At 56.4% G+C, this 14388-nt stretch overlaps 7 protein-coding genes across 7 annotated transcripts; 4 read left to right on the forward strand and 3 right to left on the reverse strand.

Moving 5' to 3' along the window:
• The first annotated feature begins 229 nt into the window (after window positions 1–229).
• On the forward strand, window positions 230–1659 carry KVR01_005689 (uncharacterized protein). Its single transcript, XM_044793475.1, has 2 exons — window positions 230–938; window positions 1036–1659. Exons 1-2 carry the CDS (start codon window positions 638–640, stop codon window positions 1476–1478), a joined length of 744 nt encoding a protein of 247 aa, XP_044646134.1. The 5' UTR covers window positions 230–637; the 3' UTR covers window positions 1479–1659.
• A 216-nt stretch (window positions 1660–1875) lies between these two features.
• Window positions 1876–3135, reverse strand: KVR01_005705 (uncharacterized protein; the record flags this gene model as incomplete). The annotated part of the gene is made up of 1 exon (XM_044793714.1): window positions 1876–3135. The coding sequence occupies one exon, from the start codon at window positions 3133–3135 to the stop codon at window positions 1876–1878; it is 1260 nt and encodes a 419-aa protein (XP_044646150.1).
• A 68-nt stretch (window positions 3136–3203) lies between these two features.
• KVR01_005108 (uncharacterized protein) lies at window positions 3204–3734 on the reverse strand (the record flags this gene model as incomplete). Its single annotated transcript, XM_044790954.1, has 1 exon — window positions 3204–3734. The coding sequence occupies one exon, from the start codon at window positions 3732–3734 to the stop codon at window positions 3204–3206; it is 531 nt and encodes a 176-aa protein (XP_044645553.1).
• A 1621-nt stretch (window positions 3735–5355) lies between these two features.
• Window positions 5356–7338, forward strand: KVR01_005397 (uncharacterized protein). Its single transcript, XM_044791363.1, has 3 exons — window positions 5356–5553; window positions 5638–6572; window positions 6642–7338. The coding sequence occupies exons 1-3, from the start codon at window positions 5481–5483 to the stop codon at window positions 6966–6968; spliced, it is 1335 nt and encodes a 444-aa protein (XP_044645842.1). The 5' UTR covers window positions 5356–5480; the 3' UTR covers window positions 6969–7338.
• A 200-nt stretch (window positions 7339–7538) lies between these two features.
• Window positions 7539–9318, reverse strand: KVR01_005387 (uncharacterized protein). The gene is made up of 2 exons (XM_044790629.1): window positions 8775–9318; window positions 7539–8658 (listed from the first exon to the last, which is right to left on the reverse strand). Exon 2 carries the CDS (start codon window positions 8650–8652, stop codon window positions 7828–7830), a length of 825 nt encoding a protein of 274 aa, XP_044645832.1. The 5' UTR covers window positions 8653–8658; window positions 8775–9318; the 3' UTR covers window positions 7539–7827.
• A 753-nt stretch (window positions 9319–10071) lies between these two features.
• On the forward strand, window positions 10072–11908 carry KVR01_005715 (uncharacterized protein). Its single transcript, XM_044794275.1, has 3 exons — window positions 10072–10442; window positions 10532–11154; window positions 11220–11908. The coding sequence occupies exons 1-3, from the start codon at window positions 10415–10417 to the stop codon at window positions 11295–11297; spliced, it is 729 nt and encodes a 242-aa protein (XP_044646160.1). The 5' UTR covers window positions 10072–10414; the 3' UTR covers window positions 11298–11908.
• A 283-nt stretch (window positions 11909–12191) lies between these two features.
• On the forward strand, window positions 12192–14356 carry KVR01_005503 (uncharacterized protein). The gene is made up of 3 exons (XM_044792005.1): window positions 12192–12498; window positions 12618–13180; window positions 13243–14356. Exons 1-3 carry the CDS (start codon window positions 12273–12275, stop codon window positions 13576–13578), a joined length of 1125 nt encoding a protein of 374 aa, XP_044645948.1. The 5' UTR covers window positions 12192–12272; the 3' UTR covers window positions 13579–14356.
• Window positions 14357–14388: the final 32 nt, after the last annotated feature.

Consider the following 14388-nt stretch of genomic DNA (forward strand, 5'->3'; position numbering starts at 1 on the left):
CCGGTTGGTCAATTGGAGGGATTGAAGGATGTAGAAATAATTCCGGGGGTTTGACTCACCAGAACAGAGCTTATGTACCAGGTCTGTCGAATGTTGTTCACCTCGATTGAGTCATCCCACCTACACAGACATGTAGATCATGCAGCACCTTTTGCACCCCTCCACCTAGCTGGGCGTTGCCTGGCATGACACCAGGCGAGGGGCAGAGTTTTTCTCCACACTGGTCCCCGTTGATCGGAGCAGCCCTGGCAGGTTCCTGGACCCCCGCTAGTGAGAGTCCCCCAGTGTCCTTGGCAGACACTTGCCGTTCAGGGGTCGCCTGCAAGTGCTTCTGTCTCGACCAACCCAGCCCCTCGATTTCACCGCCTCCAAGCTCACTCAATTGAGCTCCAGAAAGCTGCCAGCCCCCGTCCAATCTCATCGCGGCCGCAGAGCGCTTGCTTGCATTTCCACCCCGTTGAGTTGTCACTCATTACCCACTCGAGAACCCCCGGGCGACAGATCGTGACGCCTGCCATTCTGTTCGGACGGGGCCATCTAAACCCAAAGTGAGAGACAACAGCCAGTCAACAACCACGCTGTGCATTAATATAGTTTGAGCTGCTCCACCCCGTCTCTCTTGTCCCTCTTGTTCACCATGGGTTTCATGGACGGCTGGGACTCTCAGTCGGTCATCAGCCGCAAGTCCCACCACTCGTCCAAGCACCACGGCTCCTCCAGCAAGCGCCGCAGCAAGTCCGGGTCCGTCTTCCTACGGCCCAAGTCCAAGTCGAGGTCGAGGTCCCGCTCCAGGTCCCGCGCCAGGTCCCCGGGGGCCCGCTCCATCGCCGCCTCCATCTTTGGTGGCGACGACGACAGGCACCGCCACTCCCGCCATGACAACCGGAGCTCCTTCTTTGGGCTTCCCAATGTCTCGACCAGGAGCTTTTTCGGCATGGGTATGTCTCCAGCATTTTCTTTCTCCCCAGCCTGCTCGACTTACACACCGGATTTGAGAAAGACGACGACTAACACGCAACCCCCCTGACCAAATAGACAAGCACCGCTCCTCGACCTCGTCCTACCGCCGCTCCCCCCGGCCCAACTTCCTCGCCCGCGCCTACAAGCAGCTGAAGCGCCTGCTGCGGGACCTGGTGTACTACGCCAAGCGCCACCCCGTCAAGGTGTTCAGCCTCGTGGTCCTGCCCCTGCTCACCGGAGGCGCGCTGACGGCGCTTCTCGCGCGCTTCGGCCTGCGCCTGCCCCCCAGTATCGAGAGGATGCTCGGCGTCGGCGCCCGTGCCATGAGCGGTGGCGGCGCCGGGCTCGTGGGCGAGGCCGTGAGGATGGCGAGCGGCATGGGTAGCGACGGTGGCAGGGTGAGCCTCCAGAGGGGTTACGACGACGGCCTGCAGTGGGAGAGGAGGAGCTGGGAGAGGGACTCTCACGGTGGTGGATGGAGCAACGGGCTAATGAACACGGTCAGGGACTGGTTCTGACCGGGAAGCCAGTGTTGGTTGTCCCGGGGCTCTCAAAAAAAGGGGGGGCCGCACCATGAATGAGGTTCATGAAGCAATGACTTATGATTTCTTTTTCTTCTGAGACAGGCAAGGCTATTATAGTTAGCATTGGTCCTTTGATACCTATATATACTCGAATAAACAGAATTAATTGTTCTCCATCATGCCGATACCATGCAAAGGCCTGACAGGATATGGTACGAGACAGGTTCAGTCATAGGAAATCAATAGTATTCGCAGACGCCTTTCTATGGAGTCCAGTCTAACAGAACAGACACTAATAATTAACACACGCCCAAGTTATTATCCACAAGCTCCCCAAAACATGGACACATGCACAGGTTGAAGGCCCAGGGTATCGTGGGAGAACACTCCCTCATTTGCTGCCCTTTTTCTTGCGGCTGGATCCACCGCCCACAGGTTTTCGTTTAGGAGAAGACGTAGCTGATGAGGTCTTTTTTGATCGCGTCACAGGCCGAGGCGGCGGGGTAGGCTCACGTTCCTCCTCAACGATAATCTGGTCTCGACCGCTCGAAGGCCCAACATTTGTGCCCCCAATGCGCGCTCCTGCAGCCACATCATCGCTAGAGTCATCCTCATCATCGCTGTCTTCGCTCTCCGTGTCGTCAGGACTGATCTGCCTGGACTGGCGCCGGGGGGCGTTGCTTGCGCGGGGATCCAAGTACACTGAAGAGCCAGACCGATTGCGACGACCCGCTGCATTGCCAGCATGATAAGGAGCTTGCGAACCCGAGGTCATGTATTTAAAAGGATCAACCGATGATGGTATTGAAGACGTAGATGCGGATGCGCCGTACTGCGGCATCCAGGATTCTTCGTGAGGCAGCGGACCACGAGATGAGCGATGTCGTAGGGAAGGGTCGGATGAATGCCTCGCGTTCGAGGGTGAGCTGGGCGGCTGGACATAAGAATACTGGAAAGGGGATGAGCTGAGTTCGCGGTCGGACGCCCTTCCGGAAGATCTGCGAGAGTCGCGAGAGTCGGCGGTTCCGGGACGGGACGACGGTGGGTGAGCGAACCAGCCCACCGGCGGTTGCAACCTGCCCTCTTGTGTCCTGTCGAATGTTCCAGGCGAGGGATGGGGAGGTAATGTATCGTCAGGCGCCACGAGGGCCCGGTTTTCCTTCTGCGATATTGGCCCCAGCTGCGAAAGTGGCACTGCGTATCTCTGCTCCTTCCTTTTCTTCTTGCTCCCGCCAGCTTCGGCCTGCATTCGCTTGCGCCGCTGTTCCAGAGCTGCCAGCTCCTTCTTGTTCAGTTTGACCTCCTGTTTGCCTTTTGCCTGTGCTCGTCGTATCCGTCGCAGTGCAGACTCCACCAAAGCATTTTCCTTTTCTCTTAGAGCAAGCTGTGTTTCGCTCTCTGCGTCGAGTTCTGAGTCTTGGTCCGAGTCTGAAGTATCGTCGTCGTCATCTGACTGTTGCTCGTAAGCCTTCCTGCGCGACCGCACCATGCTCTCGCCCACATCTACCCCCGTAAAACGAAGCGGATCGCTCGAAAAACGTCTCCCCGAAGCAAGACCAACTCCTTGTGTATCAGTATCGTCACCAGTCCCGAGCTCCTCCACCACCCTCTGTCCATTACCCCACATACCCTGCCCGTAGCCAGCAGCCATGTAGTCCCTCTCTCGCCTCGATGGTCTTCCCCATTGGGGCGCACGTTTGGGAGCTCGCGGCCGACCACCTAGACCGCCTCCCCGGAAAAAGCCTCCTCGAGGGGCTTGTCCATGATGGCTGCGTGGCCAAGAATGACCACACCGCTGGCGCCAATGAGCCACATGATGGTGCTGAAAGGCGAAGAGATCAGACCAATCGGGATGGCAATGACATACAGACCGGTGTAAAGCTGAGAGGTGGTGAGGCGGGTCTGGCCGATCTCGAGATCCTGGCCGTTGAGCTTGCCGATGAGGAACATGCCGACAACGACGAAGATGATGTCGAAGAGAAGCCAGGGGTTGGTCAGCAGAGCGTAGATGCAGAGCATGGCAAAGACCACGGCATAGTTGCTGGAGAAGTGACCGAGGTTGTAGTTGACACGAGACTGGGCTTCGGCAAAGTTCTCGGGCTTCGACAGCCGCTTGAAGTCGAAGAACTCGGAAATGGGCCGGAGGTTGGCGAATCGGCTGGACAAGGAGGAAGACCGGATGCTGTTAAACCGGTCTCCCAGTTGGAGGCGGCTCGTCAGAGCGTCAATGGGGATCTGGATGCGCGCCATGATGGCTTGTTCGGTTGGATGTGATGCTCTTTGCTAAGACTGTAGGCGTCACGGTTGTGCTCGATCAATCCAATCAGCAACAGGCTGATTTGGGCAACGAAGCTTTGGAGGAGGTCGTCGATGGCTGTCGGGGCAGAGCAAGGGAGTAGGGGCAGAGGCGCGTTCCAGGGGCCTCCGTTCGTCGACGAGCGACTGGGTCGACGGAGACAAGTCCAAGAAGGAGAGAAAGCGGGGAAAGCTAAGAAGGGAATGTGGCAGTCTAGAAGACCTTATAGAGGTGAAAGAATAATAGTCGGTGTGACTTGGCAATGGTGGTGATGGACAAACAGGGCCGGAAGGTGCAGCTGATCTGTGTTCTGCAGAATGGTAATGTAGTGCCTGTAAGAAGTGCCTGCAACTGCAACCGCAGGAGATGCCTGGCACGATACGTGGCGCCCCTGTAACCAAATGTTTGGATCCTGCCCGAAACAGGGAACCTGGCAGCCCTGGCCGTGCACTCCTGGGCCCCAGTCCTGCGCTAAAACAAAAAAAGACAGGGAAGGAGGTAGGGAGAGACAGTGAGCACGTGTCAAAGTGCACTCTCCCCTCCTGTTGAGAAGCGTTCATCTCTTTGCATACCAGTGTCGAGGGACTTGTCTTGCAATAATCCACTACGTGTAAGTTGACAGATATCATGCTTCTTTGAGGCAGTCATGCCATCCTGCCATCCTGCTATGTCGCCCTCTGCCTGGCCACTCAGCCCACTGAAGCTAGTTGGCAGGCATGCATTGTTGCCCAACTGTTCTTCTTACGCACTGCATTTATTAGTGGCTGGGTCCGGTCCTGCACGGAACTACGGCATACCCAAAGCTCCCCATGTCACCTAGACTTGGACGAGTACCCTACAGCAACACAAAAAGCTCATGGGCAACATGAACCACAGTTGCCTGGCTCCCTGGCTATATGGATGCCTGATAGACGAGTAGACTGATGCAGCAACACCATGTTGAGTTGACAGTCTACACACATAGATACTCGGTGTACTAATGCATCATCATCATTATTATTTGCTAAATTAGGGGCTGAGGTTCAGTTTTGGTGGTTTAGAATGGAGCGTCTTGCAGAGTACGGTCCCTGGTTCAAAATAAAAGATTGACAACCCCTCTTGTTGATGTGATTGTGGAATGGACATGTACATATGCTCTAGGGAGCACCTGTTGAACCACGATCAAAGTACCCAAACCGGCACATGCTCTCATGAACGGCCACTTAACTTCAAGTTGTTGTCATAACGAGAGGATGACCCATTGGAGGACTGACTTGCTGTGCCATATTTGCTCATGGCTACATAACCAAGCATGTAACATAAACATGTTCCTAGCCCGTAGCCAGGTGTCACCATGCACCAACAAGATCGTGGCTTCATCAGGAACCCCATCACCTGGGAATGGCCATTACAACTTACAAGAGTCAGTGGTTGATGTTCAGGGTCCTTTGTGGAGAACCCCCCCGGCCCTGCCCTGGGCCAGAAGCTTGTGTTACACCAACCAGATGCTAGCAGGTGCAGGGGGCCCGTGGCTCGGCACTGCTTCAGAAAGGAAAAAAGGCATAGACTATGTATAGATTAGTGCTGTGTACAGATCGCAGCTTCTGATTCCCAAACCTCTCCTTTTTGAGCCCATTGCTGCCAGCACCAACATTTTCTAGTATTTGTTGGAAGCCCCCTCTCTTGGAAAGCAGCAGTCATTGCCACATCGATATGCAATCATGAAGTTGTCTGTGTTTTCCCTGAGCCTTTTGGCTCTTCTGACACCTCTCTCTGCCGCCTGGTCAAAAGAAGGCAAGTACATGTGATATCCACAGACACACCCACCGTTTCCCGTCTATGCCACGGCATAGCTAATACTGACCTGCTGTCTTCCAGATCGTGAGATCTTCCGCGTGCGAGACGAGATCGCCACCTTTGAGGGCCCGGAAGTGACCTTCTACGACTTCCTCGGCGTCACTTCCTCCGCCTCCCAAGATGATATCAACAAAGCCTACCGCAAGAAGTCCCGCTCGCTCCACCCCGACAAGGTCAAGCAGCAGCTCAATGCCGAGCGCGCCAAGGCCAAGAAGGACCAGAAGAAGAAGCCCGGCGTCAACGTAGCCAAGCCTGCCACCCAGTCCGAGATCAAGGCCGCCGTCAAGCTGGCCTCCGACCGCCAGGCGCGCCTGTCCATTGTCGCCAACATCCTCAAGGGCTCCGGCCGTGCTCGATATGACCACTTCATGGCGAATGGCTTCCCCAAGTGGAAGGGCACCAACTACTACTACGACCGGTACCGCCCCGGCCTCGGCACCGTCATGTTCGGCGTCTTCCTCGCCCTCGGCGGTGGCGCGCACTACATCGCCCTGTACATGGGCTGGAAGCGCCAGCGCGAGTTCGTCGAGCGGTACATCAAGTTTGCGCGCCATGCGGCATGGGGCGACAACCTCGGGATACCTGCCGTTGACATCGGCACCGGTGGTGCGCCGGTCGGCACCGCGGCGCCGCCCCCGGCCGCCGATGAGCAACAGGAACAGGCCATGCCTACCAACCGCAAGATGAGGCGCATGCAGGAGCGTGAGGCCAAGAAGGGCAACTCCGGGGAGGCCCCCAAGCGCGGTGGTCGCCGAGCTCCCACCCGCGCCAGCTCCGCTTCTGGCACTGCTACCCCCACTGCCGCTGCCGGTGCTGCTGCTGGTTCCGCTGGTCCCCAGGGCGCGAAGAAGCGTGTTGTTGCCGAGAACGGCAAGGTCCTCGTTGTTGACTCTCTCGGTGACGTGTACCTGGAGCAGGAGGACGAGGATGGCAACGTGGAGGAATTCTTGCTCGATGTGGGTTCTTTCCACCCTTCTGGGCCCCCGTCAACCTAGGAATCCAGCCATTTGCTAACTTTGCTGCAGCCTAACGAGATCCCCAAGCCCACCATCCGTGACACCGCCCTAGTCCGCATGCCCATCTGGTTCTATGGCCGTACTGCTGGCCGCTTCCTCTCAAAGAGCCAGGACGGCGACGAGGAGTACGAAGAGGTCGAGGAGGAGGTCGTCTCCGCCGAGACAGACTCCTCCTCCGGCGCTGGCGGCAAGCGGACCCCGAGCACCGGCTCTGTCGACGACGACTTCGAGTTGCTGGACAAGTCGGTCGAGGACGTCTCGGCCCCCAAGGCGACCGGCAGCCAGCCTCAGGCCAAGTCTGGGAAGAGCAACAAGCGCAAGTCGAAGAAGAGATAAACTGATCGCTCCTCTTCTTCTTGGCAACCGCAGGGCACCATGTCGTCTTTCGTCGCGGAGAGGCTTTTGGCTGGCGGCGTTTGGGTTGGCTTTTTCATAGGTTTTATGACAGAGAGAAAGGAGCAAGACGGAGTGAACGGGGATGTGGATGTTGAGTCCCGTTGCGGGGCAGCATTTGCCATGATGAGGGTGTGATGGGAGGGCACCAGTTCAGTACTCTCGAAAGTATAATTGGATGTACATTTTGTTGCATCGATGGATAGATGGCAACATGGCAACACGAAGGATGGGCACAGCCCGGTCAAGAAGCCTCATCCGCACGTTTAGACTCTCTGCGCACATCAATCACAGAGATTTATTACGCCTTTCATTGCTAAACGACGATGACTTCAAGTGGTAGCTGCTTGTGAGTTGCCGTGTTTGGCTCGCATACCTCCACAACGCCAGGTTCTGCACAAGTTGTTGTTCTGCCTAGAGTCAACCACCAACAATTGGTCGCTCCCGTGAAGCTGTACGCATTGACCAGCATCACAAATGTAAAATTGTCGTCTGGTGATAACAAGCAGGCCATGCGGGGAGTGAGTGTATAATTGCTATCAAGAAAACAGAAGCCTAGACGCCATATCCCCTGCGGGTAGCTGTAAGTGTGTTATGAGTGAATGCTAACGCCCTTCCCAGTTGCAATGTACGCAACGCAGTCTTCCGGTATCATTGTGCTGTGCCATGCCATTCTTGCCAAAAGAAAAAAGAACAAACCATCGTGAAATCCCTCGCACCAAGACAGAGTCAGACAACTGGATCCAACCGGCCGTCATCAAAGACAAATGAAGGGGGAGTACAAGACCTCGACCCCGTGCCCCTACAACATCTCCTCATCATCGCCCCAGCCGCCGCCGACCGCCGCGCCGTACTGGTTCTCCATCCACTGCTGCCTCTCGTAGTCCAGCACCCCGCCCGTCGACTGGTACACCGGGTCCGTGGCGATCTTGTACTCGGCGACGCCCCTGCCACCGGCGGACGCGTCGTACTCCTTCTTGGCGAGCTGCTCGTACCCGCTCTGCATGTACGGCTCCATGTAGTGCTGCGCGTGGGCGACCCACCGGCCGTCGCCGGACTGCATGGACGCGGGGGAGCTGCCGAACGTGGTGCCCGTGTCGGTGCCGTCCAGGCTCATGACGGTCTCGTCCGGGAGGCCCTGCTGTTGCTGCTGCTGCTGCTGCTGCTGCTGGTACTCGTACCGCCTCTGGGCCAGCATCTCCTCCTGCTCGACCGTGGTGTTGCTCCACGTCAGGGAGGGGTTGTCCGCGGCGCTGTTTGGCGGGCAGATGGTCCACAGCTGGATCAGCCGCGCCTTCTGGGCGTCCGCGGCGTTGCGGAACAGCTCGACCTGCGGCAGCGAGAGGGCCGACGTGTCCACGCCGTGGCTGCGGAGGAGGAGCTCCAGGTCCTGGAGGCCTGACTGCGGGGGCTCCGAGGACCGTCGCTGCATGTGCTCGTCCAACTGGGCTGGGGGTTGCTGCTGCTGGGCCACGATGTGCGCGCTGTGGTTGTAGTGCTGGGAGATATAGATGATCTTATCGTCCTGGGGTGCTGGTGGCGGTTTAGAGTTGAGAGTGAGGCTCTTGTCAAAGAGCATCGACAGGTCGTCCTGGACAGCCATGTCGGGCTGGCTATTGTAGATCATGGTGTTCTGGGACGACGGTCAGCGTTGTTGTTCTGAATATATGGAGGGACTTTGCGGCTGCGGCACTCCCTGCGTGCCGCCGGACCAGACAAAAGGCCTCGCAGAGTACGGTGAGTTCTGACAATGTGATGTCTTTGTTCTTCCTCCCTTGGGCGTTTTCTTCCCAGCCTCTCGGATTTTAGGTCCCGAAAGCAACGTAAAAAGCAGTTCCTTTTTTTGTTTGCAAGAGTAGAGAACAGCAGGTCGCAGGACGTCTTGACCGTGTGCTCGGGGGTCGAGCCTCTCTGGTGAGACAACGTGGATTATATTGGGCTGGCTAACACTATGTACTTTCTGTACTCGAAAGCTGAACAAAATGACAATAACAGACTCTGCTGCGAAAAAGAAGAAGTCTGGCGACTCCAGCTACTGAGCTTAAGAAAGGGGGGGGGGTTGTCCGGAGGGTCGGCCTCGGGTGTCTGGCCGGGAATGGGAGATGATTCACGGTCGTCAGATGACGGACGGATGGCGCGGGGCGTGGACGGGTCAGCGGAGGGAAACGGCGAGTTGTGGCTCTTTCGAGTCCGGGAGATTTGGTGACGCGAGGCAATATGAAAGCTACTGGACAGCAAGGAGGTGGGAGAGTCGAGAGAGGAGAGAATGTGTTAGCTATTCTGGTCTCCTGTCAATGATTTGATATATGGTCGAGAAGGTCAAGCCCGGAATGAAATGAGGGGCAGCATCGGGCCAGGCGAAGTCCAAGATCAGGGGGAGGGGTGACAGGATGACGCCAATCATCGCCTGTGGAATGCAGGTCCGGACCCGTTCTGGGCAAGCCTCGATGGGGTGGCCTGGCACGTTTAGGCCTTCAGGCTTCAAACAGACCCAGCTCCCGCCTGTGATGGCCATCCTAGTTGGGCCGCCTGGCTGCCCCGACGCACTCCCATCACAGAAGAGTCATTCATGGCCCGCATGACAGCCGCCTCTCGACCACTTGTGAAACGGGCCTACCATCAGGACTGCATGTACTTTCATGTCATCCAATAGAGCAGTGACACGAAATGAAGTGGGCACGACAACTTGGGAGGGAGAAGAACCCTCGGAACCCTCGACGCCCTCGACGCTTCCGAGTTATGGCCGCCCCATCTCTCTATTCTTACTACCTCCCAACTCCTAGCTATGTCTTTGTTGGGAATGAAGCCCGGCCCGCCGGCTGTAGTGTTAGCCTTCGTTCTTGACGAATCCCAGACAAGCTCATAATACTGGGCTATTTATTACCAACAGACAGGAACGAACCGTTTCGAGTCGACAAGGCGGCTGGAGAATAAGGTTCAGTGCAATGTGACTTGCGATGACGCCAGACCTTGTTTGACCGACATCACAAGCCAACCCGAGGGGTTTATCTAAGTACGTAGAGATACATAGAGATGGATAGCACGGCTGCCGCTGCGAGACGTACCTACTTAGGCAGTCCACTACCGTCGAGGCCGCCATGTATAGCGCGACATAGCTGTGACTGTTCTGGAGGGCGGAAGCCACGTTTCGTGCGCCACAGATGACGTCGACCCCTGCCTACTAAGTATCCAAGTGACTGACTATACCATCCGATATGCAGCTGGCCATATGCCCGACAGTCTAGCAGCTCGACGTGCCTTTCTTTGTTCTACACGATAGCTGAGCTGGTGATCAATTACAGATACCTGATACCCCTACGCCCTCGGCCTTTTCCCTCCTATTTCACCAGAGACCGTGTTCCTAAGACCAGAACTTCTCACTGTCCAATATGGCGTCCGGACCACCGCCGAACTACTGTAAGTCCGCCCACTCCAGAGCCTGACATGCGATCTGTCCAGGGATGGGCCACCCACAAGAACATTTCTGCTGCTAACACGCCCCATAGATGCTATCCTTGAGGTACAAGAGTCCGCAAACACTCAGCAGATCAGAGATGCCTACAAACGGGCCGCCCTCAAGACCCACCCGGACCGTGTCCCAGCCGATTCGCCCGAGCGGCCCACGCGCACCCGCAAGTTCCAGCTCGTGAACGATGCCTACTACACCCTCTCCGACCCCACAAGGCGCAGGGAATACGACAGCCAGCGCAAGTTCTTCGGCGGCGGCGCGTCAACCTCCGCCGGCGCCGACCCCTTCGCCGAGCCTGGCAATGCCAGCGACACAGGCGCCGGCGCCGGCGCCGGCCAGTCCGCCTACAGCTGGGCATGGAACTTCTTTACCCAGCAGGCTGGGAACCAGCAGCAGCAGCAACAGGCGGGCCGCGCGCAGCAGGAGGCCGAGAACGCGCAGTTTGGCGATGTCTTTGAGGAGATGCTGCGCGAGCAGGGCATGGCCGAGCCCAACGGGACCGCCAACAACCGATTCTGGGGCCTGTTGGGCGGTGCGAGTGGCGGTGCCCTCGGTTTCATCGTCGCCAACGTGCCGGGTCTCCTGGCGGGTGCGGTGGCTGGAAACAGGCTGGGCGCGATTCGCGACACACAAGGCAAGAGTGTCTACGCTGTCTTCCAGGTGAGTGAGACCTTTGCGCAAAGCCGGATGGGTGCTGGCACTTTGCTGACCCTCTGTGTCTACAGGAGCTCCCACAGGGTGATAGGGCAAGGCTGCTCAGCCAGCTGGCTGCTAGGGTGTTCAGCCACGCCGTTGGGGTCTGAGGCGGCGTGAATGGCCCCGGACGGCGGCATACCTTTGGGATATTGAAAGCACGGCGTTAGGGATGGAGCATTGGAATCGTTACCACAGATAACAGCTATGGGGGCCGGCCCGCAGTTTTGAGCTCGGAAGACATATTTACAACGATCCCCATGAGTCTGTCGAAACGTGCCAGAAATATGCCGCAACTAGGCTCTGCGGTTGAACAATCCCGCCAGCTGAGGAGTGGTAGTGGGCAGGTATCGAAGCCTGCCATGTGAAGTTGGATGGCTCATGAAGTACGGGTTTGGCTAAATACTCCAAGCGACCACCGGCGTGGCTCAGGCAGACGGAACATGATACCTGAGCAGCGAGTTCCCCAGAAGCAAATTCACCTTCCCGCTTGACACACCGACGAAGCAGCTCATCGTTACACTTCCCTGGCGGTCTTGATATTTTTGGCGTGCGCTCAGGAATACACGATGTTTGCACTCTATTGAAACATGATGCCTTCGAGCTACTTCCCCGTGGCACCAGTAAAACGGGATAAGGGAGACATGTAGTGCGGGCGAGTACAAGGCGAAGATGTACGCATGTAGTTTGAGAACGAGTCTCAGTATATAGCCAAGGTGGGAGGTATGTGGAAAACACATGCATTGCCCAATAACAACCAAGTCCCCGTATTCAAGCAACCTGAAATGCTGCGCTCCCTGCCTAAACCGGTAATAACTGTCGCAGAGGTTTATTGCCCATATAAGCTTCCCTAGGCTTCTAGTCCCTTGGACTTAGTGCCAACACGCCGCCAGACAGAACTTACTCGATGTTGCAGACAGCTGATATTTAAACAAATTTATGATTCAGCTGAATCTGCATACGCTCCCATGCTATCTGGTAATGCATGTGGAAATGGATTGTGAGCAGTCTCACACTGAAGGACAACAACCTCAGGTACAGGGGCAAATCGATAAGCTGAGCGCTAGCCAAAGTGGGTAGCTCTGATGAGCTCACCCATGGCCGCGGGGCAGGCAGTGCCTGGCCTAGGTACGGAGTACTTCCATCAACATCGCCAGCTTTCCTTCCTTTGCTTCCCCTGCGCCAGCTACTACACACCCAGCCAAACACTCTACCTACCTACTACAGGCAAGATGTCATCCTCGGTAAATATCGAGTCCTCTGAGCACTTCAGAGGCCTGCTCAAGAGCTCCAAGATTGTCATCGCAGACTGTAAGCTCGTCCCCACCGTATCCGCCCGACGCCATCAGAGCCTCGTGCTTTGGAGTGCCCGCTTCGGACCAGGAACCTTTCGGAAGGCGGCATTAGAAGCTGACGGGGAACCCCAATAGTTTACGCGGACTGGTGCGGACCATGCAAAGCAATCGCCCCCCTCTACGAACAACTGGCAGCTCGGATATCGAAGCCTGGTGTCGTCACCTTTGTCAAGGTGAACACGGAGAAACAGAAAGACATCGCCGCCGCCTACCGAGTCTCGAGCATCCCTACATTCATCATGTTCCGCGACGGCAACAAGATCGACGAAGTCAAGGGCGCAGACCCAACGAAGCTACAGTCTATTATCGAGAAGCTTACCTCTGAGATCCAGAACGTCGCCAGCGGCAGCGGTTCGGCCGGCAGCAGCAGTGCCGGTGGAAGCTCAGCCCTCGGCTGGCGAGGCGCAGAGCTCCCCAGGGGCTACTTCGACGTCACGGACCAGGTCGAGGTTCAGAGGGCCGAGCTGCTGAATTTTGACGAGGACTTTGGCAGTGTGCGCACGCTTCTCGACTCCTCGAAGCCAGGAAGTCTGAGCGGCGGAAAGAAGACGGACAAGGACTGGGTTGTCAGCGATACCGACGAGCAGCTGCTGCTCTTCATGCCATTCATATCCATGCTGAAGCTGCACACCCTCCAGGTAAGGAAGTCTCCAGACGTCCACACTAATTTGCGCCCAAGACTAATTTTGTCACTTCCCAGATCACGTCCGCTGCCGATGAAGATGAGGATATCGACCGACCCAAAGTTATCAAGCTCTTCACAAACAGGCCACACAACCTTGGGTTTGACGATGCCGAGGGTGAGACCCCTACCCAGCTGATCGAGCTCAGCGAGAAGGACTGGAATGCCGAGGGAACGGCCAACATCCCACTGCGCTTCGTCAAGTTCCAGAACATCAACAGCGTGGTGCTGTTTGTTGAATCCGGAGACGGAGACGGCGAGAAAACGCGCATCGACCGCATCAGGCTGATTGGAGAGACGGGCGAGAAACGAGACATGGGCAAACTAGAGAAGGTTGGAGACGATGGTGCTTGAAATGGGCCATGTCTCTGAAGCGCATCCCCCGACGCGTCGTATCTTCAAGTGGCCATGTCTTCTTGCACGCTCCGTTCCCTACAAGTGGTATTACACGCGTGGCAGACGCTGGACGAGGGGCTATGCAACTTCAGACGCTGTTGATGACGTATGATGGTAGCGTGGGAGAAGCGTGAAAGTGATCAACGCGTTCCATACTGGTGTTTTTGGGACAGGGTGCGCAGTGTTTGATACCCGCGCCTGGGAATACCGAAACGGCAAGAAATGTCAAGAAGGCATGGAGGACCAAAAGATGATAGACCCAACACAGATGACTCAGGAAACCTGCAAGGCGGACCTGCCCAGGCACGCGACCATGATCAGCTATAGGTGTGACATGCGACAAAAGCAGACTGCTCCCAGATCCATGCGGTCTTTGCCTGGGCAATGCGACAAGCTCATGAGGAACTATCGATTTTCCCATCCATCACCCTGGACTCCAACAAAAGTACGATCTCGTATCCAGGAAACTAGTTCATGGTCAAGTCGACAGAGTCTTGACGATCCTCTCATGAGCTAAACCAGGCAAAAAAAAAAAAAAACATCGAAAAAAAGAGTTTGGTATGTCCGACCTCCAACCACCACCCAGATCTACCGCCCGGAGGCGCAAACTTCTGGAGTGGACAAATCGGTTGGAATGGACGGATGCAATTAGGTTGATCTAGGGCACAACTTGACGCACGATAAATATCCATAGAGAATTGAGGATCCGAGCAACAAGGGGAAACTTGAAAGTTGGCCAGCCGCACAAAGAACAAGAGGAGGAAGGGA

Source organism: Diaporthe batatas (assembly GCF_019321695.1).
Source record: "Diaporthe batatas strain CRI 302-4 chromosome Unknown Contig00005, whole genome shotgun sequence".
In the NCBI taxonomy this organism is placed as follows: Eukaryota; Fungi; Ascomycota; class Sordariomycetes; order Diaporthales; family Diaporthaceae; genus Diaporthe; species Diaporthe batatas.

What these genes read in the sequence shown, in the direction of transcription:
- KVR01_005503 (XM_044792005.1), top strand. Translation starts at nt 12,273, where the DNA reads ATGAGCTCACCCATGGCCGCGGGGCAGGCAGTGCCTGGCCTAGGTACG. An exon ending in CAAGATTGTCATCGCAGACT is followed by an intron (nt 12,499 to 12,617) that starts GTAAGCTCGTCC and finishes GAACCCCAATAG; the next exon opens with TTTACGCGGACTGGTGCGGA. An exon ending in TGAAGCTGCACACCCTCCAG is followed by an intron (nt 13,181 to 13,242) that starts GTAAGGAAGTCT and finishes GTCACTTCCCAG; the next exon opens with ATCACGTCCGCTGCCGATGA.
- KVR01_005689 (XM_044793475.1), top strand. Translation starts at nt 638, where the DNA reads ATGGGTTTCATGGACGGCTGGGACTCTCAGTCGGTCATCAGCCGCAAG. An exon ending in CAGGAGCTTTTTCGGCATGG is followed by an intron (nt 939 to 1,035) that starts GTATGTCTCCAG and finishes CTGACCAAATAG; the next exon opens with ACAAGCACCGCTCCTCGACC.
- KVR01_005387 (XM_044790629.1), bottom strand. Translation starts at nt 8,652, where the DNA reads ATGATCTACAATAGCCAGCCCGACATGGCTGTCCAGGACGACCTGTCG.
- KVR01_005397 (XM_044791363.1), top strand. Translation starts at nt 5,481, where the DNA reads ATGAAGTTGTCTGTGTTTTCCCTGAGCCTTTTGGCTCTTCTGACACCT. An exon ending in TGCCGCCTGGTCAAAAGAAG is followed by an intron (nt 5,554 to 5,637) that starts GCAAGTACATGT and finishes GCTGTCTTCCAG; the next exon opens with ATCGTGAGATCTTCCGCGTG. An exon ending in TGGAGGAATTCTTGCTCGAT is followed by an intron (nt 6,573 to 6,641) that starts GTGGGTTCTTTC and finishes ACTTTGCTGCAG; the next exon opens with CCTAACGAGATCCCCAAGCC.
- KVR01_005715 (XM_044794275.1), top strand. Translation starts at nt 10,415, where the DNA reads ATGGCGTCCGGACCACCGCCGAACTACT. An exon ending in CGGACCACCGCCGAACTACT is followed by an intron (nt 10,443 to 10,531) that starts GTAAGTCCGCCC and finishes CACGCCCCATAG; the next exon opens with ATGCTATCCTTGAGGTACAA. An exon ending in GTGTCTACGCTGTCTTCCAG is followed by an intron (nt 11,155 to 11,219) that starts GTGAGTGAGACC and finishes CTGTGTCTACAG; the next exon opens with GAGCTCCCACAGGGTGATAG.